Source organism: Crinia signifera, chromosome 2, assembly GCF_055691185.1.
Source record: "Crinia signifera chromosome 2, ASM5569118v1, whole genome shotgun sequence".
Taxonomy (NCBI): domain Eukaryota; kingdom Metazoa; phylum Chordata; class Amphibia; order Anura; family Myobatrachidae; genus Crinia; species Crinia signifera.
Genome location: NC_139218.1, coordinates 18,653,690 through 18,676,785, shown reverse-complemented (window position 1 = coordinate 18,676,785; position 23,096 = coordinate 18,653,690). Strand labels below are relative to the sequence as shown.

Below are 23,096 nucleotides of genomic sequence, written 5' to 3'. Positions count from 1 at the left end.
TGTGGAAATATGCTGTATCTGCCACACAATCTAATCTATCTATCTATCTATCTATCTATCTATCTGTCTACCAGCGGTGGGGATGCAGGTGTACAGAATACTGATTCCAGCTTCCCGATGTAGGAAATTCCGACAGGTAAGTCTGGTAAGTATACTTACATTCTCCCTGGCCCCACCAACCCTAACCCTCCCGCACTACAACCTAGCCGAAACCCCGTACCACAAAAAAACCTAACCCCCATCCCACAGCCTATCCCTAACCTCCTTCTCAGGGGTAAATTTACTAAGATGGGCGTTCTATTGAAGATGGGATGTTTTCCATAGAAACCATTTATAATCTACAATCGTATTTGTTCAGCACCCTACAGACCTTAATCCGGCCCTGTCTAATTCCTCCCTCCCCACAGCCTAACCTGTATAGATATCCTCTGTGGAGCCCAGAAAACTGTACAGACGGGTACTTGCATCAGACAATCGCTCAATCTTTTGACTCAGGAATGTCCTGGTGCTGCAGAGATCTTCCTCCTCCTCTAGGAACCACTCGTGCTGGTCTCTCTCCTGCAGAATCTTCACCATCTCCTTCTTTAGAAGTTCTGCATATTGTTTTAAAATGTAAAACTGGATAATCCTGGGGATCTGATTGGAGAGGCGGTCAGCTGCTCCCTGTTGGACAAACACAACTCTGGTGACTGATGACCATTAGGTGGATTCTACAATGGGCAATACGGACCAGGTGGACAATATTTTTGTAAACCTCTTACTGTACGTTCTTCAATAAACCAAATATCTGATATTACTGGAAATAGCAGATCCTGCATTACACCGAACGGCGGTGCTACAGTATTGTCTGGTTGGCCGCACAGGATGGCCGATAATATGTCATTCCGATTTGGCCAGGAAAGACACAATGGCCCAAAACTGCTCTGCAGTACGATGGGGGGGAGGACCTCTCCTTAAGCACACAGGTGTCAAATTGACAGTGAAGGTCCATGAATGTGGGTCACCCACTGTGTAGGTCATGGCCACAAGCTGTCTCAGCTTCTCCATCATAATTCTAACAGGTCTGGACCTTTTCTAAAAATCTACTCCAAACATGGCCCCTGCTTGACAATTGACATCTGGTTGTCCCGATGTCCGGATATGAACAGCAGTTTATAAATGAAGACTGTCCCAATCTATCCACTCCCCTCCCTCTCCAAACTTACTTTTAAATAAGTCGCTAGACAATTGGTCAACACATTTCCGGAGGACAGAAAAAGGTCATTGTATGACGCTGGTTGAGAAGGGACCCAATTCTGATTGATGTTCTCCAAGTAACTCTTGTCTTGGCAGAAGACTATCTCTTCCATCAAGAACTGAGTCTTGATGACACCGTCTGCAGTTTCTTCTTGGATTTTTTTGATCTTTTCAATTGTACTCTAGAAGCCAAAAAAAAAGAGGAAAAACCCAGATAAAAACTACAGCAGGAGCTCCTTCCACTCGAATACGTGCCCCATATGCACCAGGCAGACAGATATAAACTACAACTACGCCAAGAGCAATAGCCGTACTTACCTTAGTAAGTCTGCAGAGATTACCAAAGTTCTGAAAGCGTGAACTTGCAATGTCACAGAAAGCTTTTTGTACAGTGCCTGAAAAAAGTACAATGGTTCTCATTAAACCAAACAGAACAGGAATATTCCGATTGAGGTCATTTCAGGCCGACGTCATTTATGGGGCAATGGGATGCCACCAAGGTAGAATACAAAAGGTCATGTTTGTAATAAGTGATGTTTTTTAGGTAAAAAGCTTGACAGTGTCTAGGTGGACCCCAGAAGGTCGACTTGTAGAAGGTCAACATAACAAAGATGTCAACACAGGCGTCATGATAATGTTGACATGGTGGTTTTTTTAAAAAGTTTTTAGAATGTCAATTTTTAACTCCTAGAACGTAGACCCCCAATTAATGTATGGCATACCCATGCATAACCAAAATAAGTGACATGTATATATCACATAAGGATTTAATGATATGCTTTGATAGCGTTGTTGGCTAATAAAGTATTACAGGTATAGTCGTACTCACTGTTGTATGCAAATTATTGATATATCAAAGCTTCAGAATAGTAGGGTTCTATAGTTATACAGCTGACCAACCAGAAGCTAGTGGTACAGCATGCGGAATCATCTGCATGCAGGTAATCACTAGTGAAAAGCAGCAGTACATCAGATTGAAGGACAGACTTTCCTGGGTCCTAGTGCCCAGCATATATGCACAGAAGTAGCGCAATGATATTTGACAGCAATAGCTACTTATATAGTACTAGGTGATTCATCGCGCCCTCCGGGGCGCTCTTCACACCGCCGTATGGGGCTAAGGCCACACCCCCCCACCCCTGGAGCAGGGAGTCTGGCTGCACCCCCCCCCCCCCCCTAGAGCAGCGGGCAGACCCACTGGCGGGGGGTGTGTGTGTGTGCGGGCAGACCCGCTCGCTGGGTGTGTGTGTGCGGGCAGACCCACTCGGAGGGGGGGGGGGGCTTTGCTGCTGCAAGTAATGGTGGCTGTGGAGTAATGGTGGGCGTGTACTGTAGCCCTGGCTGGGCGGGGGGAGGTAATGTCAAGGGGGTGGGGATGTGTATAACGCTGGTCTTTTCCCTTGGCGGGGCGGGTTTGTGTATAACGCTGGGGAGGGGGGGGGGGGGCTAAGGCAGAAACTATATGTGTATAACACTGTCAATCACTCTTGTAACCCTGCCCAGCATTATACACAGAGGGGATGAGTGACAGATCTGGCTAAATATATAGAGATACAGGAGGTTTAGATCATGTAATATGCCCGGACATCCTCACCTGTCACAGCTTTCACCAGTTTCATGGCAGGATCCTGCATGCTACCAATGTTCTTTTTCACGATTGCTTCAAACGTCTTATAATCGATGAACCCAGGAAGTTCCCTCCCACGCTGCGACTTCACAAATTCCTCAACGTCATTTGGGTTGAGGTTGGCTAAAACAGATTAGAAAGCAGAGGGTATAACGGAGATGTTGTAGTGTTTCTAACATGTTGACACCGCGTCCGCTATAGGGCTGGTAGTTTCTCACAGATCTGATCTGCGGCACCACACCCCGCCTCCCCACTGCACTGAGTGACCGGTGATGTCACAGTGCATGTCAGCCGAGCGAGGTGCTGGCTGCCTCCTGTAAAACAATTAAGGCAGTCTGTTTCCAATACATATATGTGCAGTTCAGGGGTGATTCTGATTCAATCGGTCCCCCGGGCGTTCACACGGGGGCCGATTTATGGGCCACATCGCTTTGGTCAGGGGGCGTCGGGCCGGGGGACTACGGGGATTTATCCCCCACACCCGAGGCTGCAAATAGATGATTATGCAAATCATCCAATTGCAGCGGTGCGGGGGAGGGGGGAGGTCAGCCGTGCGGGCGGAGTCTGGGGGACTCGCAAGGCTGTGAATTTTGCAGCCTTGTGAGTCAACCAGAATAAGGGCCTATGTGTAGATCTATCTATTGACATGAGCCTAAGTTTTAGGTAAGCAAGTTTAGATTTTAGCACCTCTCAATGTGGATATTGTGGGTGGAGCTACAATGTGGGCGGGGTATTAATTGGCCCACCCACGTAAAGCTAGATCTACGTACACTAAAAAGACTGGGGGGGGGGGGGCAGTATACAAGTGCATACGGTACATATAAATCATGAATTAGCGGAGCAATTACACATATCACCACTAGAGGTCATCTGGATCTTACACGCAGAGTAGCAGGTGTCCATAGTAATCTGCCATTTACTGTAGAAATCCCGAAGTTTTGCATAAAGTTTGAGGTTTTCTTTTGAATCTTCAGATTTCTCCCCTTTTGTGACACAGGCAACGTCATTGTTAAATTGTTGTATTATCTGCAGTAGGATAGGACACAATAAAATGTATTAGAAAACACATGCGCACAGCATCTATACGCCGGCAGAGAGGGACAGAGGGCGTGCCAGCAGCTCATAGAGCGCTGGACATGACTCCTCAGGGACTTACATGAGGGTGGGGGGGGGGGGGTGTCCTTGTGGAAGCGGAATGATCATGGTCATGCCCCCGAGCCACGAGACCACGCCCACTAATTTTGTCCCTCCTAGCACTTGGGAGAAGATACGAGGTACAGTATGAGATCACATTTTCCAGGCTTTTAATGAGTCTACTGTACTTTTTACTGGTACTTTATCTAGATTTTTTTTTTTTTTTGACGGCAGATAAGAACCACTTGGCCCATCTAGGCTGCCCCTTTTTTAAACATGTTACCTCAAACCATATTTGATCCTTATTCCTGTGTAAGGGTATCAATATGCCTATCCCAAGCATGTTTATATTGTACTACTGTATTTGCGTCTACCACCTCTGATGGGAGGCTATTCCACCTATCTACTACTCTTTCTGTGAAGTAATTATTCCTCAGATTTCCCCTGAATCTTCCCCCCTCTAGTGTCAGCGCATGTCCTCGTGTTCTGCTGCTCCTCTTCCTGTGAAGAATGTCTCCCACCTGTACCTTGTCAAAGCCCTTGATATATTTGAAAGTTTCTATCATGTCCCCCCTTTCCCTTCTCTGCTCTAAAGTATACATATTAAGATCTTTTAGTCTTTCCTGGTACGTTTTGTGATGTAGGCCATGCACCATTTTAGTTGCCATTCTTTGTACAGTCTCTAATGTATTTATATCCTTCTGGAGATATGGCCTCCAGAACTGCACACAATACTCTAGGTGAGGTCGTACCAATGACCTATACAATGGCATTATTACTTATTTCTTTCTACTGCTGATTCCTCTCCCTATGCAACCAAGCATCTGACTTGCCTTCTTCATTGCTTTGTTACATTGCCTACCTGCTTTTAAGTCCCCTGAAATAGTGACACCTAGATCCCTCTCTTCCTCAGTAGTTTCCATTATCGTGCCATTTATACTATATTTAGTCTTTGGATTTCTGAGACCCAAGTGCATGATTTTGCATTTTTTTTAGTTGCCATGCTCTTGATTATTCCTCTAATCTACCTAGATCCTCAATCATTTGTTTTACCCCTCCTGGTGTGTCTACCCTGTTGCATACCTTTGTGTCATCTGCAAAGAGGCACATTTTACCCTCAATTCCATTTGCAATATCACCAATAAAGATACAGTATTAAAAAGCACTGGTCCAAGAACAGATCCCTGGGGTACCCCAGGGATCTCTCTCCATGTTACCTCTGTCCAAGCACTGATAAATCTAGCGCTGTGTGGTTTTTCTAGCAGCAAATACTGACTCACCTCCATCAGGAAGGAAAACAGGTCTTGCTGGTTCCCGGGTACAATGGGTCCGCACTTTACATACTCGTCCTTTGCTTTCTGAAGTTTCTGATTTAGCTGATTCTCTAGAGACGGAAGGGTTTTCTAAGATTGAAAGAAGAAGTTAAAGTGAAACACACCCCATGAGCTGCACGGGCACCGCTGCCCTATATCGCCATCTATACACCAATACCGGCACCCCCTCACTGTCAGAATGACCCCCGAAGCCTCTACCCTGTGATCATACTTACCACCCAGGGATCAGGTCTCCCTGCTGCTGTGGCCTACTGTATCCTGCTGTAAAGCAAGCTCCCACTTTGCAGCATCACTTTACTCTATTGGCCTCCTAGCGGCCGAGAAAGTCGGCTCCTGATTGGCCGCTAGGCGGCCAATAGAATCATTCGGAGGAGAGGCGCGGAAGATGAAACATCTCTGCGTCTCTCCTCAGTCCATCTCGGGTACCGGCCGGAATCGCCGGCGTTTGTTATTTTCTGAAGACCAGGACTACTTCGGACAGAAGAGGACATGATCTTCGTTGGAGGACCTTGATGAGTTGGATTTCCTTCCAAAGGTCCCCCTATGGATTTCTTCGGATCCTGGACCCCGTATTCTTCAGCCCTGGAGCCCCGGACCAGCCCCGGAACCAAGGCACCGGACCCTGGACCATGGAGCCCCAGACCCTGGAGCCCCGGTTCGAGGGACCTACCGACGGGATCAAGATAGGTAACTATCAGTATGTGCCGGCTTTGTGTAAAAAAATAAAACTTTAATACATCCAAAGATCAGCCCGGTGGCCACCGCTCCAGGGCCACCAGGGACAGGACCAGGCTTCAGCCTGGTCAAGTAAGTCCTGTAGAGGGGTGACTCCTTTATTAGGGGGTCCCCACTCCCCCAGGGTCCCCGGCCAGGCTACCTGGTCAGTAGGGTGATGTTTTGGCCGCGGGAACTTATCTAATATGTGTCCCCCGGCTGTGACATTACCTTGCTGGATGGTTTGGCCTGGGGCTGGTTCTTAAAATACAGTCATGACCTCTAGTCATTTTGTCCCCCGTATTTTGGGACCTGGAGCCTGGGGCTGGTTTTAAAAATTGGGAAACCCCTATTTTCCGGGTTTCCTGATTTTTTAATACCAGCCCGGCTCTTTCAGCCTGGAGCTGGTTACGGCTGTGGGGAGGACCCCACGCCGTTTTTTATTTATTTACTTCTGTGTTTATTTTTCTATTTTTTTTAACACTGAAGCCTGCACGGATCTGACTGATCCATGCAGGCTAAAGCCAAATACGACAGTAAAATGAAGAGTATTTTCCTGCCGTATTTGGCTGGCCATTCGCGGCCGTTTCACGCCTTAGAAAATCAGGAATCACCATTCTTTTGAATGGTGATTTCTGTCTTATTCTATCGATGGTGTAATCATTCGTATTTGTTAATACAAATACGAATGTCCCATCAATACGAATACAAAAATTCTTATTTTTGGCATAGTAAATTCCAAAAATATGAATACGCCCCCCCATCCCCCCCCCAAAAAACGTATGAAAATATGATTTTTTTTCACGAATTTATCTTAGTAAATTTTCCCCTTTATCTCTATCCAGTGTTTGTGATTTCGTGTCACAATGTAATGAATACAACATAAGATGGCCAACTTACACGGATGTGCTCCACGAGTTCAGTTGTGAGTCGTTGCGCCAGAAACGGGACGGACGCTTTTTTATGAGTCAGAAAATCACTGCAGCAACAAAATAAAATAATTAAAATCCCAGATCTACCACTAGAGAGGTAACAATAACTGAAACTTGCTGTACAAGCGACAAAATATTATCTCAAATATTGTATTTAATCATTCAAATCTTTCCAGTGTATGGCATGATGAGGTAGCCGGGCTGCTGACACCGGCTCCGGTAAGTGCAGGTCTGGCTTTATAAGGCAGTCCCGGCCAATCTGTGGCTCTCCAGCTGTTCTAAAACTACATATCCCAGCCTGCCCTGACACCACTTTTGCATTCCCTAACGAAAAAAATGTGGCAGGGCATGCTGGGACTCTTAGGGCCTGATTCAGGTTCATTCTCTCAAACCCAAATTCAGTCTCGGCATGATGGTGCGGCTCTGCGCATGCATATCGGCAAATATACGCATGTGCAGGGCCGCTGTGTGAACGCCTTCAGTGACTTTAACAGTTGCCGAGGTGTTTACACACATCTGGACGGGTAGTGGGCGGGCAGGGGGCAGTCGCATGGGGATGGCCAGCATTTCCTGGGCGTGCCCACAAAAATGGTGGGTGTGCCCAGAATAATTCTGGGCATCCAATGCGAACGCAGGCGTATTGAAGCCTTCATGGGGTGGGCAGCTGACGTCACATGACACCAGCGCCTTCCCCTTTCTAGGATATTTCCGAGGAAAATAATAGACAGTCCATACTGACTTTTATTTGGGAACGCCTAAAAAAATCGGCGTTAACCTGCTCGCTAAGCAGCAAAGAACCACTGCTAAGCGAATGAACCTGAATCAGACCCATCCAGCAGATGGAGAGCCACAGGTTGGCCAAGCTTGGTATAATAGGCAGGGCCTCCATCAAGGGGAGGGATGCCAGAACTAGAGTCCCAAGCCCGGACAGAGAGACTGAACAACCAAATCAGACCAATGCACAAACAATTCTCTACTAATCAGCCTTCTCTGAATCGTTTCTGCAGGCCTGTGGTACTCCACCTATATTTGACATCACAGCATGTGATGTCACATTGTGTTGGAGCACTGAAGCATGCCGTGCCTATTTTGTGTGTCCTGGGCCCCACCATTTCTGATGACAGGATGGACATAGGCAGGATCTAGTGGTGTTTCTACAGACATGCACATTTAAAAGGGGTAGTTCCAAAGATAAAAGTGGGCGCAGAGTTTTAAATGCACGTGACAGACAATTCGGAGCACTTTTGTAAATATATATTGTACTATAAGTAGCCCAGGGTCCCTATTGCTGGTAAATGGCCCTTTAAGAGATAAATTAGAAACTTACGAAAAATATTCATGATCTTCGAAAAATCTCTTCTCCTTTTCGATGGCTTTACTCAGCGGGAGCTTGTCCTGGATCTCCTGCTGTCCCCGGCACTTCACTATCATGTAGCCTTTCTTTAGGGGGACAATTTCATTTTGTAATATTTCAACGATTCTCCCCTCCGTGCCATAGTCAATCATATCAGGTTTAGTTAGAATCCCTGCAAAAAAAATAAACAATTGATAAATTGATTCCTAAGGCTGTACGTCAACCAGCCAACGGTGAGAACAGAGCCATGTGCTCCGGGATATGCACAAGATGCAGAACCACTGCTTAATCCAGATTTGTTCACAAAACCGTTGGTTAATGTACAAACCCAATGGTGTGGGGTCCTCCATGTGCCAAATGGGTCTAATGATATCACTGTCAGACCCTGGCAGTCTCAGAATGATTGACACACTGTGGTGTTTGGAGAATTTTGATTTGAAAAACTGTGATTGGAGGGTAGCCCCGCACTAGCGCACAGAGGGAGTTCTGAGTACCCATCAACCCCCCTCCCGAATTTGTCCCAATTCACAGGTCACGGGGGAAGGGGCGGAGCCAATATGATGAGATACAATTACAATTGTATCATTCTGTGTGAGCTACGTAGAGAGTCAGTAATAGTATCCCAAACAAGGAACCTGCAAACGCTGCTGCGTACATGCAATGCCCCTAACTCTCTCTGCACATGTTACATCTGTCCCACCTGCAGTGCAGCATGGTTTTGCCCATTTTGAGAACCAATTTGCCATGTGGTCACGTCTGAATTAGCCAATTTCACCAGTTCCCTTCGGAGCAGGCCGATAAATTGGCCTAAATCAGGTCAGTGTGATCAGGGCCGTTTCTAGACAATTTAGCTCCCAGGGCAAAGAAATAAAAATGCGCCCCCCCCCCCCCCCCCCCCCCCCCCCCAAATACATAAAATGACATAGAAGAAATTGCGCGCGCCGAAATAGGGGGTGTGGGTTATTTTTAAAAAGGGGTGTGGCTTAATTTAATGGGTGTGGTCTAGCAGGAAAACGATTACCTTACATCTCACTTTTGCAACCTGCATGACCAGACATTGGATACAGCAGGAATTGTCATTGTACTCCCGCACTTAAGTTGGAGGGCTGAAGGCCACAGTGACATAAAAATATAAAGGCCCACACAGTGACCTAGTACGCCTGACAGATCAAGGCCAAACAATAACAGGCTACTTAAATCATTATACACTTTTTTATCAGTGATTCCAATTACACTTTACGCCGCACACTGTGATGACAATTACATATTACGCAGCACACTGTGATGACAATTACACATTACGCCACACACCGTGATGCCAATTACACATTACACCACACACTGTGATGACAATTACACATTACACCACACACTGTGATGACAATTACATATTACGCCGCACACCATGATGGCAATTACACAATACTCCCACAACGTAATGCCTATTACACATTATGCCCTACGTGCCACTGCCGCACAACTGATGACGTTTACTAATATCCCCCCCCAGTGACAGCTATGCCCCCACAGTGCCACACATATGCCCCCACAGTGCCACACATATGCCCCCCCTCAGTGCCAGACTTATAGGTCCCCACAGTGCCAGAATATATCCCAGCAGCAGCAGCACAACTCACCGTTGCTGCTGCTGGGGAGAGTCCAGGTCTGAGTCCCCCCGCCGCTGCTGCTTCCCAGGGGAGGGGAGGGGAGCGCATAGCGCGTCTCTCCTTCCCCTTCACTATGTCCCAGATTGTGACTGGGCTGTCAGCCAATCATACCTCGCGGGCTGGCTCCTGATTGGCTGCCAGCCCGCAAGCTCTGATTGGCTAACAGCCCAGTGACACAATGAGGGAAAGAGAGACGCACTATGCGCTGCACTCCTCTCCCCTCCAAACGGAATCATCTGTGGCTGGGGCGGCGGATGGGGAGAGGCAGAGGAAGGGGGCGCAACGTTGTGGGGGGAGCTGCCGGGCGCCCCGGCTGTTCAACAGAGGCGGACAAGCTTTGCGGCGCCCGGGGCGGCTGCACTGCTTGTCCGCCTCTAGAAACGGCCCTGAGTGTGATGTCCTCTCAGGTCTGATGCTTGGTCCTGTGTGCATCAGACTTAAGTCCGGCTTCGGACCTTCCTCCTGGCGGGGCCACATGTGATGGATCGCATGCAATCCTGCCGCCTGGGAAGGTCATCGGCTGGGCATACACTGCTGTGAGAAATCGCAGTAGTGTATGCCCAGATTTAATTCACAATCACAATTTTCCTGGTCTGAAGGTCAAGTATACAGAAAAATCCAAGGCACGGCGATGGGCACAACATTTGCACAAGGCTATGCCTAGTTATCTATTGCCGAATTATATATTGGGGCATTGAATATACACACAAAGTACATCTTAACAGTATGAACATTTATGTGATCAAAAGTGAATCTTTTTTTAAAAACAATATTTCACCCACAACAATATTATCTTGGCGTTCACCACCAATTCCAGCCAAGATGTAGCAGAGTTCCTAGATTTAGGAGTCTATGTCCTCGGAGAAGATAAAGTGGATGGAGCTAAAGAGCCTGATTCAGACCTGTTTGCATGGCCAATGATCAGTTAATTCTCCACTCCAGTGAAATCCCACCGTGCGAATCAATGTGCTAACTTTTGGAATGGGTGTGTATGGGTGCACATCCGTTCGCACCACAGCAAATATTTTGAAATCCCGTGGGAGGTCGCTCACCATACAATGATTTTTACACTGGACACCAGTCATCGCAGCCGACACCCACCCGCCCCTAACAGGCTTGGGCACGGCTGCATTTTCACTGACACTCCCAACATTTTATTTTTGCCCAATCTTTTTTCGGGAGCTTAAATGATATGACCTTTGAACTCACCCAAAGTTCTCTCCCCATTCGGATCCACCTGACGAGCCATCTCCAGGGCTTCAGTGGTAGCGATGTCGACGTTACATGGAACCACCACCAAGCAGATGGTTTCCTGTCTCTCAATGTACGTTCTGATGAGATCTTTAGTCTGCAAACGTAATATATAATACAGATATACTAAAGGATCTAGGCACAGAGAAATGCAGGCCACCTAGTATTTATGTGTCCAAATGTTGCTAAGAGTGATGTTATGAACCAGCTAGATTATTTTCTAATATTATAGATCTGAAGCTGAGGGAGATACACCAGCTTGAGTCTTCCACAATATACACTTTGCACGTGTCAAGAAACTTGGTGCATGCATGTATGACAAGGCCGCCTTGTATGGATTGTACCACTTATGGCCGCCTGACCCTGGAATCGTTGGATCGGGGACGGTAAGGGCTATCTATCTTAGGCAAAGAACAGTAAGGGCAGGGGGGTGTAACTAACCATCTGGGTGCACCATAGCAGCACATGTAAGGGCCCCAATTTTTTATCTATGGGATAAATAACTAAAACAGAAACATAAGACAGACAAGGATACTAGGCCCAGTTTCAGCTTTGGGCCCCATAGCAGCTACACCCACTGCCCCTATGGTAGTTATGCTCTTAAGTAAGGGTGTGTTTCTGAAAATGCATACCCAACTGTCCTTATTTTTGCAGGACCGTCCCTTTTTTTGGGGGATGGTCCAGTATGCTGCCCAGGGCCAGCAGTTTCCTGACGAAGAGGGGGGGGAGGAGGAGGGCAGTTTGGAATCCCCAATCCCCCATGCCCAGCCTGCTCTGCATCCTGCCCTGAGCCAGCAGTTTCTCAAGGAGGGGGGCAGTTGGAAATCCCCCTGCCCGGCCTGCTCTTTGTATTATATTATATACTACTCCTCACCTCTATGACCACTAAAGGCCACTCAACGGCCAAAACTATTCCTGTGTGATAATAGATGTCATAACAGAAAGTAAAAGCAATGTTTGCAGGGACACTGATATATTTCAAACTTGCTGGATATGGAGAGAGATGGAGCCGTGAAGACATAGATTGGAGGTAGGAGCAGATATGGACAGGGGGTGAGGCGGTTGTGTATACATAATATGTTAGATATGGACATGCAATGAGATAAATGGCTGGGGAGGTAATGGCTTATTTCATAGCTGCCTCTGATCTCTCCCTGACAGTCCCCGAATTACAAGCTCACAGCCTCCTCACACTCCCTGACACTCGCTTTATTCTAAGCTCATAGCTGCCTCACCTCTGCTCTCTCCCTGACACTTGCTGTATTCCCAGCTCACAGCTGCCTCACCTCTGCTCTCTCCCTGACACTCGCTGTATTCCCATCTCACAGCCCCCACACCTCTGCTCTCTCCCTGACACTCGCTGTATTCCCATCTCACAGCCCCCACACCTCTGCTCTCTCCCTGACACTTGCTGTATTCCCAGCTCACAGCTTCCTCACCTCTGCTCTCTCCCTGACACTCGCTGTATTCCCATCTCACAGCCCCCACACCTCTGCTCTCTCCCTGACACTCGTTGTATTCCCAGCTCACAGCTGCCTCACCCCTGCTCTCTCCCTGACAGTCCCTGTGCTCCCAGCCGCCTTACCTTTGCTCTCTCCCTGACACTCCCTGTATTCCCAGCTCATAGCTGCCTCACCTCTGTTCTCTCCCTGACACTCACTGTACTCAAAGGTCAGCCACCCCATCTTTGCTCTCTCCCTGACAGTCCCTTTATTCCCAGCACACAGCTGCCTCCCTCTGCTCTCTCCCTGACACTTACTGTATTCCCAGTTCACAGCCACCTCTCCTCTGCTCTCTCCCTGGCACTCTGTATTCCCAGCTCATAGCTGCCTCACCTCTGCTCTCTCCCTGACACTCTCTGTGGGGGTTATTCTGCTTGGTGCGGTGAAACTGACGTACGGTCCGTTTCACCATACGTTTCCCGTACGCGGACGGTGAGCGTAAGTCCGCACACAAAACATCCGCATACGGATGGTCACAAACACCAACAAAGGGGAGTGGCGTACGCATGTTTACGCCCAGTTTTCCTCATTATTTTGGCCGCTCCCCTAAAAACACCAAGCAGAATAAGGCCCTTTATTCCCAGCTCATAGCTGCCTCACCTCTGCTATCTCCTTGACAGTCTCTGTATTCCCAGCTCATAGCTGCCTCACCTCTGCTCTATCCCTGACACTCTCTGTATTCCCAGCTCATAGCTGCCTCACCTCTCCTCTCTCCCTGACACTCCATGTATTCCCAGCTCAGAGCCTCCTCACCTCTGCTCTCTCCCTGACAGTCCTTGTATTCCCAGCTCATACAGATGTAGCGGGATTCATCTTTGCAGGGGATGGCGATGGCGTCGCCATCGCCATCCCCTGCCCCGCCGCCATCTGTATGCCGGAAGGGGACGCGCGCGCACGAGGTGCGTGCGCGTCCCCTTCCGACGGTGCTGCCCTCGGTCACCCGGTGCCCACACAACAGTCCCTGTATTCCCAGCTTATAGCCTCCTCACCTCTGCTTTCTCCATGACACTCCCCATGTACCCAGCTCATAGCTGCCTCACCTGTGCTCTCTCCCTGACACTCCCTGTGTTCCCAGCTCATAGCTTCCTCACCTCTGCTCTCTCCATGACACTCGCCGTGTTCCCAGCTCATAGCTGCCTCACCTCCGCTCTCTCTATGACATTCCCCATGTTCCCAGCTCATAGCTGCCTCACCTCTGCTCTCTCCCTTACAGTCCCTGTATTCCCAGCTCTAGCTGCCTCGCCTCTGCTCTCTCCCTGACACTCCATGTATTGCCAGCTTAAAGCAACCTCACCTCTGCTCTCTCCCTGATAGTCCCTGTATACCCAGCTCCCAGCTGCCTCACCTCTGTTCTCTCCCTGACAGTATCTTTATTCCCATCTTATAGCCTCCTCACCTCTGCTCTCTCCATGACACTCCCCGTGTACCCAGCTCATAGCTACCTCACCTCTGCTCTCTACATGACACTCCCCGTGTTCCCAGCTCATAGCTTCCTCACTTCTGCTCTCTCCCTGACACTCCCTGTGTTCCCAGCTCATAGCTGTCTCCCCTTTGCTTTCTCCCTTACAATATCTGTATATGCAACAGAGAGCTACAAATTTAGTGAGTTCTGACTATAAAATTAGAGAATGAATATAAAAACACAAAGGCAACTCTCCTGCATCTTACCTGGTTTCCAATGTCCTTTGGCTGACCTCCGACTGCCACTCTTGCAATTCCAGGGAGATCAATAAGCGTAAGATTGGGAACATCAGGAGAGATCACCTCAAGGCTTATAAGATCAGAGCTGATTCCCTCACCTGGACCAGCTATTGTCACCTGAGCTGCAAAAGAAATGGATAAAACAACATTATTGTATACTGTAGGTTGTGAATCCCCTTAAACTATGTGCTGTGCAGCAGGAGGAGAGGGCAGTGGCCACAGAACTCTGTGGTCCACATGGTTTGCAGCTGATGTTCCCCTCACAGCTGCCACTGGAGCCCGCCGAGCACCCCTAGGGCCAGATGTATCAAGCTTAAAAAGTGATAAAATGGAGAGTGATAAACAGCCAGCCAATCAGCTCCTACCTGCCATGTTACAGACTGGGTTTGAAAAATAACAGATAGGAGCTGATTGGCTGGCTGTTTATCACTCTCAATTGTATCACTTTTTGAAGCTTGATACATCTGGCCCCTAGTCCCCTTGCAGCCACCACTGGCCACCTTGATTCCGCACAGCCACCGCGGGAGCTTGATGGATGCTCCTGGTCCCCTCACAGTCACTGCTTGTCCCCTAGAGCCCTCATAACCACTGCTGGAGCCTGCCAGATGCCAACACCCTTCTGGGATCCCCACTTCTGCTGGTACCCCATGCCCATCAAGTATGGTAGGTCTGCTGTCACTCTCCATGTGTCCTTGCTATTGTCACTCTCCCTGTGTCCCTGCTGTTACTCTCCCTTTGTCCCTGCTGTCAAACTCCATGTGCCCCTGCTGTCACTATCTCTGTCCCTGGTGTCACTGTCTCTGTGTCCTTGCTGTGACTCTCCTTGTCCCTGCTGTGACTCTCCTTGTCTCTGCTATCACTCTACTTGTGTACCCAACTGTTCCTCTCCAAGATGTTACTGTCCCTGTTGTTACTCTCCGTTTTCCCTATTGTCACTCTCCCTGTACCTTCTGTCACTCCCTGTCCATGCTCTTACTCACGCTATCCCTGCAGTCACTCTCCCTGTCCCTGTGTCACCTACTGTCACTCTCCCTGTTGTCACTCAACCTGTCCCTGTGTCCATGCTATCACTCTCACTATCCTTGTGTCCTTGCTATCACTCTCACTGTCCCTGTGTCCCTGCTATCACTCTCACTGTCCCTGTGTCCCTGCTCCTATGCCTTTGAATTTTCACTCATTCCGTGTGGCATAATGGGAATTTTGGCTCATTCTGAGTAAATTTTACCAGTACTTGTTTAGTTTCCCGGTGCCCGATATATCGGATGCGATATCGGCCGATATATAGGATGATCCGATGCAATTTTTTTACCTGTTCATAACCCCACTATCCACTATGCATGGAGTTGATTTTATATAGTGTGGCGAGCGCAGCGAGCCACCGAGCCCGAAGTGTGGCGAGCACAGCGAGCCTTGCGTGGGGACGCGGATTACTGCCACACTATATAATATCAACTCCCTGTGTAGTGGATAGTGGTGTTATGAACAGGTAAAATCGCATCGGATTGGCCGATATATTGGCCGATATCGCATCCGATATATCGGGCGCCGTGAAACTAAACAAGTACCATTTTACCTCATTCCATGTGGCATAATGTAAGTGGTACTAGATATTATAAGGATTCCTACTATTGTGGTGCATAATATGTATAAGTGGTACATGGGGCCCGATTCAGGCCTGTAAATATGCTTAGCGCATATTCAAGCTGTCTGTATGAACGGATCTAGCGAAGGCTAGCCTACACTGCCTGTACACATGGTGATCAACATTGCGGCCGTTTGGGGGCCGTAACACAGCATTTTCTGGGAGTGCCCCAGACAACGCAGCTGCTCACTGGTCCAGTGCACTGGCAGGTGGCTTAGATTCACACACAGCAAACCTGGTAGTAGACGCTGCTCCCCCTGGGTATGTGCAGCAGCTCTGCTCTGTCCATTAAACTGCATGATCTCAGGGGGTGCTGTACCCCCCCCCCCCCAATTAGGTGGAGCCTGGGCAAGTGTCAATGTTTTCAGCACCCCCTGCATTGCCCCCCTGCAAACATTTGTGCCATGCCTCCCATACATTATAAAGGGACAGTGGTCTCACAAGGAAGAGATATCCCACAGTAGCACAATAATATTAACATTACACCACATGCAGTACCACTTATTCACATGACATCACTCAGTAGCGCTCATTTCACATGCCCATGGTAGTAGTGCAGCTTACACACATAATGCCCACTGTAGTAGTTCCGCTTACACACATAATGCCCACATTAGTACCTTTTACACATAATGCCCACAGTAATAGTTCCCCTAACACATAATGCCCACAGTAGTAGTGCCCCTTATTCACATAATGCCCACAGTAGTAGTGCCCCTAACACATAATGCCCACAGTAGTAGTGCTCCTTATTCACATAATGCCCACAGTAGTAATGCCCCTTATACACATAATGCCCACAGTAGTAGTGCCCCTAACACATAATGCCCACAGTAGTAGTGCTCCTTATTCACATAATGCCCACATAATGCCCCTTATACACATATCTGCCTCTGTCACTCCAGCAGCTCACAGCTCATGTTCCTCCAGCAGTTTTATGCCCTGTGTCCTTCTAGTAGCTTCCCCACCTCTTGGTGTTCCTCCAGACCCCTCTCATCTTCCGCATACACAGAGCCTGCTCTCCTTAGTGGTTCTTCTTCACTTTATTGGTGGTGGTGGCATGACCTCCCATATGATGTGCCAGAAAGGGAAGCCGCTGGGACAGGCTTTGTGTTGGAATTACTGCACAGGGCTGTGCTGGAGGTGCAACTAGTTCCCCCTACAGTTACAGGTGGTGGAACTCCCTACACCCCTAATTATTAGTACAATTGTCCCTTCTCAGTCTCTATATCTACCTCAACTATCTCGCTTTTCCTTGCTGTTGGTAAAACCCAGGATCTTTGTGCAGGCCCTAGCGTTGGGGGTCAGGGGATGGGGTGCAATGATAGCACATTCATCTTCTAGGGGTCTTGATGATGGCATCGCAGGAGGATGGGACCACCCTACACTCAGTAGCTCCTACAGAGTTATACCTGCCCCCGCCCCTGGTTATCCAAGAACAATGTCCCCTAAATTGAGCGCTTCCCACCTTCTGCCTAATACAAGTTGTGCTTTTTCCAACATCTGGCAAAATAACTGATTAGATTACAGGCATGTCCAACCTGCGGCCCTCCAGCTGTTGTGAAACTACACATTCCAGCATGCCTTGCAATAGTTTTTGCATTCCCTAATAGCAATTCTATGGCAAGGCATGCTGGGATGTGTAGTTTCACAACAGCTGGAGGGCCGCAGGTTGGACATGCCTGGATTAGAACATACACATTTCTGCAAGAATACATTAATGGGTGGTGTCAGATTAAAAACCCCAAAGATAACTATTGGCCCCATGATAATTAGAGAATTCGCCATCCATTCGAATAGCGAACGACTTGTTTGCACTGCGCATGCACTGAAGCAATTAGCAAATAAATATCCGTACGGATAGAATTTTCAGAGTAGCCGCAGTTTGATTGACAGAAAGCTGCCGTTTAGGGGTGCCCGGGCATTTTCAGGTGAGTCTCTGACGTCAGCGGTGTCCACTTCCAGCCTAGTTCTTGACCAAATTTGTGGAAGCCTTAAGGGGCCCATACACGTTACTATTATAGTATCCAATATTGAAATACAATATCGCATCTCATCGCTGCACATACTTTTTGTACTAGATCTCATCTCATCTCATCGCAAAACCGAGATGCGATGAGATGCGATATTGTATCCAATATTGGATACTATAATAGTAACGTGTATGGGCCCCTGACTTAGATGGAAAAACCTGTTCCATGGGGGCTGTGCGCATATACAAGCCATCTGTACTCACCTTCCATGATTGCGGTCTCCACCACCATGGGACTCGCCAGTTCCTGGCTGATTGTCAAGTAGCTGATTTTCCCTCTCCATTCTGCACCACTTGTAGCCTGTACAAGTTTAAGCTCTAGGGGACATCGGGTGACAATCCCTGAAAAACAAGAAGAGCGTCTACATGATCAGATCCCCTACTTCCATAACCTGATTTCTCACATTAAGGCCCCCATACACCAAGTCGTGCTATCGCATTCAGCCTCGCATGTGATGCCTCAGCAACGACCACCACCACTAGGATACAGGCGTCCGATACAGCGTGTGCAGCCCGTTCCCATAAGGCTTATGTAAGTTACAATGACGTGACTGATGGTGTTGTTCAAAGATGCACAAATACTCATTGTAGACTTTAAAAGTGAAAATCACAATCCTCCCACGTCCAAACATGATTTTATACCAGGGAAGGGCTTTGTAGCAGCATCAATAGACGGCTGCATACTTACCTACCCCTGCACCCCCTCCCTCTCCGGTCAAATATTGCCATTCGAGGCTCCTTGGGGGAGGGGGCGGTGCTAAAATGATGCAAATAGCGTAATTTAGTACCACCCCCATCCCCGAAGAGCTGCGAATAACGGCATTTACAGGAATTAGGGTGGGGCTTATTGACAGCAAGCTGTAAAGAGTCTCTTCTCTCCGGGAAGTAGGCAAGTATGATAAGGTGGATTTATAGTGAAAGCAAGACAATTCTAGGCCTTCTGTATGCATGTTTATATAGTTAAGTGGTACAATTTCCTATGTCTAGTGGAAAAAGCAATAACAAGCTTACTAAAATACAACATTTATGATCGCCTATGAGAAGAGGTGGGGCGATTCGGCTGGGTGGCGCAACAACTGCTCAGTAAGCTGTGAGCTTTGCAGCTTACCCAGCAGATCAGAATGAGGGCCATTCTATAGATTGCAAGCTTGCGAGCAGGGCCCTCCTACCTCCATGTCATTTTGTATCTACCCAGTTTGTTTAATCACTGTTGTTTCCGATTGTAAAGCGCAACGGAATATGCGGCGCTATATAAGTAACTGTAAAAAAAAAATTATAAATAAATAAATTGTGTACTGTAACCCAGCTGAAAGTTAGCTGCTGCATTGCGCCTTGTGGCCAGCAGGTGGTGATGCTGCATCAACTCTCTATTGTAGTGCTAATTTTGCAGTTAGTTATTGTAAACTTTTTGTTAGGGGAAAATGGAAAGAAATAGACTTCAAGGTATATTGTGTTTTATTTAGGGTTCAACTGGTCCACGGGGTACAGGGAAACCCCCCCGAAGCCCCCCCTGCCCAGGGCCCCAGCACCTCCTCCGTTGATTATGCTTTATGGAAGTAACAAATCACAAAGTGCAGCCCTTGTGGTAAGAGTTTTATGACCCGTTGCCTGTCTGTGCATATCTCTAATTACGACAGAGGTGCTGGGAGGGATCCCCGAGGATCCCTCTCAGCAGGTAGTTGCAGAATCTAATGTATAAATAATGTAATGTGTTATCTCTGTATAACGGGATTAAAACCTATAGAGTATAAGTTGAATGCAGGGCCGGATTATAATGGAGGCACAAGGGGTCAGTGCCCCTGGGCCCCCACTAGCTAGGGGCCCCTGTGGTTGGCATTTATTTAAAAAAAATTTTTTTTTTTATTTTAGCTAAAGGTTTTGTGCATAGGAGTAGGGAAGTGCTGCAGCTTCACCTATCTGCCAATGTGACAATGATTAATGGTGCTGAGCATCGGGAGCCAAGGCACACTGATTGCACAAGTGTGCAGTGCATTACCGGGAGTTGACTAAGTCCCATGATACTTTAAACCAGAGGGCAGAGGCTGAGAGGTTTGTGCTGAGCTCTAATTGATGGAGCTCATTACATGCCCATGAAGAACAGCAGCAGCAGCATCTTAGTCATGGGACGGTTTTTAATCAAAGGCAGCACTAGGACTGTGAGGTATCCTACAGAGTAAGGTGCAGAGGGACAAACACAGGCTTTTCATATGGTATGTATTTATACTGCCTTTACTCTGTGTTTTGACAGTGTAATATTCTCCCATGCAGTGTGCGGCCAGTAATGACAAGTGCAAGGGGGCCTCCCTGGCTAAAGTACCCCGGGCCCCCCGTAGGCTTAATCTGGCACTGGTTGAATAAATATTTATTTATAAATAATAATGTTTTTTTTCTGTCAGGGCTTTTTTTTTCTTTCTGTGGGGGCCAAAGTGTTTTTTTTTCTTTGTACTATCGGGGTCCATTTTTCTATGTAGGTCAATGTGCTTTATTGTTTTCTGTAGTATAAGGCAATCCTGGCCACTAACCACCTACCTACCCCAAAAATAGAATCCTATAGTCATCGGCGTAACCACAGAGGGTGCAGGGGATGCAACTGCTATGGGGCCCGGCGTCTTGAGGGGCCCGGGGTCCCCTGCACTATTTTGAATCTTTGTTCCTTTTTTTTTTATTTAGCAGTCAATAAAATGCTATGCTATATCTTTGTTTGATTTTACCTATTTAAATTCATGTATTGATATTAACGTTAACCAAATGGTTTATTAAATTGATGTTATTCAGGAGCAGGAGGTGAGGAAGGGGGCAAGCAGTGAGAAGAGCAGGGGGTGAGGAGGGGGGCAAGCAGTGAGAAGAGCAGGGGGTGAGGAGGGGGGCAAGCAGTGAGAAGATTAGGGGGTGAGGAGGGGGCAAGCAGTGAGAAGAGCAGGGGGTGAGGAGGGGGGCAAGCAGTGAGAAGAGCAGGGGGTGAGGAGGGGGGCAAGCAGTGAGAAGAGCAGGGGGGAGAAGGGGGGCAAGCAGTGAGAAGAGCAGGGGGTGAGAAGGGAGGCAAGCAGTGAGAAGAGCAGGGAGTGAGGAGGGGGGCAAGTAGTGAGAAGAGCAGGGGGTGGGGTGGGGGCAAGCAGTGAGAAGAGCAGCGGGTGAGTAGGGGGGCAAGCAGTGAGAAGAGCAGGGGGTGAGAAGGGGCAAGCAGTGAGAAGAGCAGGGGGTGAGGAGGGGGGACAAGCAGTGATAATAGCATGGGCTGAGATGGGGGGCAAGCAGTGAGAAGATCAGGGGGTGAGGAGGGGGGCAAGTAGTGAGAAGAGTAGGGGGTGAGGTAGGGGGCAAGCAGTGAGAAGAGCAGGGGTGAGGAGGGGGCAAGCAGTGAGAAGAGTAGGGGGTGAGGTAGGGGGCAAGCAGTGAGAAGAGCAGGGGGTGAGGAGGGGGGCAAGCAGTGAGAAGAGCAGGGGGTGAGGAGGGGGCAAGCAGTGCGAATAGCAGGGGGTGAGGAGGGGGCAAGCAGTGAGAAGAGCAGGGGGTGAGGAGGGGGCAGCAAGCAGTGAGAATGGCATGGGCTGAGATGGGGGGCAAGCAGTGAGAAGAGCAGGGGGTGAGGTTGGGAGCAAGCAGTGAGAAGAGCAGGGGGTGAGGAAGGGGGCAAGCAGTGAGAAGAGCAGGGGGTGAGGAAGGGGGCAAGCAGTGAGAAGAGCAGGGGGTGAGAGGGATGAAGGGGCTGGAAAGGTGGCAGGTAGTGAGTTGCAGAGAAGTAATTAAAGTATAGGGACACATGTCCCCAGACACAAAGGAGAGCATGTTGGGAGTATGATGGCTACCTAGGAGTATATGATACAGGGCTGTTGGAATCCTATTTCCATACCTCCAATTCTAAATTCCCATTTTGGGCACTTCCCGGATGGATATCTGCAGTAACGACGCTTCGCGGCTGACGGAGGCATAATAATATCCCCCACCATGCGCCTGGCTCTCCATCTGTCTGTCCCCCATTTACTTGTCCAGGGGAATGACCATCAGTCCATCTGTCTGTCTATGCCTCTGTCCATCTGTTTATACCACCTGCCAATCATCTGTACATTATGTACCCATATGGTGCTCTCTGTCTATCTGCCCATCCGCCTGTCTTTCCATCTTTGCACCTGTATAGCGCTTCGTTGGTCTGTTTATGACACCCGATCCTGTACTGTAGTCAGGAAGTGTTTACGCCCTGCCCCTGTAGCAGCACCCACCCTTCTAGAACAGCCCTGCTGCCTGTCCCTGCCAGTGTGTGTGGGGAAGCCCAGCGCCGCCGTAGATGTACAGTGCTTCCCCAGCAGTGACATTGGCGGGGCCAGTCCCACCCCCCTTTGGTGATACATTTATCTCTGCTGTAATTGTTGAATTTACTTTTTGAGGTGGCCTCCAGTGGATATAAACTCACCGCTGCCTCGGGGGAGGGTGACTCCAGACAGAGCCTCCAGAACAGAACTTTTCCCTGAACTCTGGTCACCGATGACCGCGATCGCTGGTAGGGATATTTCCCTATCCACCCCCAGGGACCTCAGCGAGTCAATGAAATCAATAGATGGACGTACCACCTCCTCATGCCAGGTATACAAGCAGCTGGCCATCCTGTGAGAAAAAATAATCAATTATAGAAGCCGTCATTAGGTCTATAGCAACCGCCCTACATATTCTAATGGACGATTATGTCCAGTGTACATGAATAATCAGTGATGGCTCCAGAGGCGGAGCTGCAGCACAGTTCAAAGGTCAAATAGGGGGGCAACACCAACTGCCAGTGAGTCAGTTGCGAAGGTCAGTTGGTTGCAGTGGGTGTGGCTCCATTATTTTAATTTTGAACTGTGCTACAGCCCAGAGGCACTTTAAGAGATGAGAAGGCCCGTGTGGCCCCATCCGCTATCCCTGCTGCCGCTGCACACAGTACAGTCTGAGCACTAGAGGGCATGGAACTCTGAAAAATGGCCTTCTACAGATCTAAT

The 23,096-nt window shown here is 48.5% G+C and overlaps 1 protein-coding gene across 1 annotated transcript; it reads right to left on the bottom strand.

Moving 5' to 3' along the window:
- Positions 1 to 405: 405 nt before the first annotated feature.
- On the bottom strand, positions 406 to 22,724 carry LOC146058375 (interferon-induced GTP-binding protein Mx1-like). Its single transcript, XM_083170660.1, has 12 exons — positions 22,535 to 22,724; positions 18,331 to 18,468; positions 14,420 to 14,574; positions 11,208 to 11,346; positions 8,305 to 8,503; positions 6,946 to 7,024; positions 5,278 to 5,400; positions 3,745 to 3,889; positions 2,831 to 2,986; positions 1,555 to 1,631; positions 1,206 to 1,418; positions 406 to 663 (listed from the first exon to the last, which is right to left on the bottom strand). Exons 1-12 carry the CDS (start codon positions 22,722 to 22,724, stop codon positions 409 to 411), a joined length of 1,869 nt encoding a protein of 622 aa, XP_083026786.1. The 3' UTR covers positions 406 to 408.
- Between the last annotated feature and the right edge of the window lie 372 nt (positions 22,725 to 23,096).

What these genes read in the sequence shown, in the direction of transcription:
- LOC146058375 (XM_083170660.1), bottom strand. Translation starts at nt 22,724, where the DNA reads ATGGCCAGCTGCTTGTATACCTGGCATGAGGAGGTGGTACGTCCATCT. An exon ending in TGTTTTCCTTCCTGATGGAG is followed by an intron (nt 3,890 to 5,277) that starts GTGAGTCAGTAT and finishes ATCCTACTGCAG; the next exon opens with ATAATACAACAATTTAACAA. An exon ending in GTCTAGCGACTTATTTAAAA is followed by an intron (nt 664 to 1,205) that starts GTAAGTTTGGAG and finishes TTTGTCCAACAG; the next exon opens with GGAGCAGCTGACCGCCTCTC.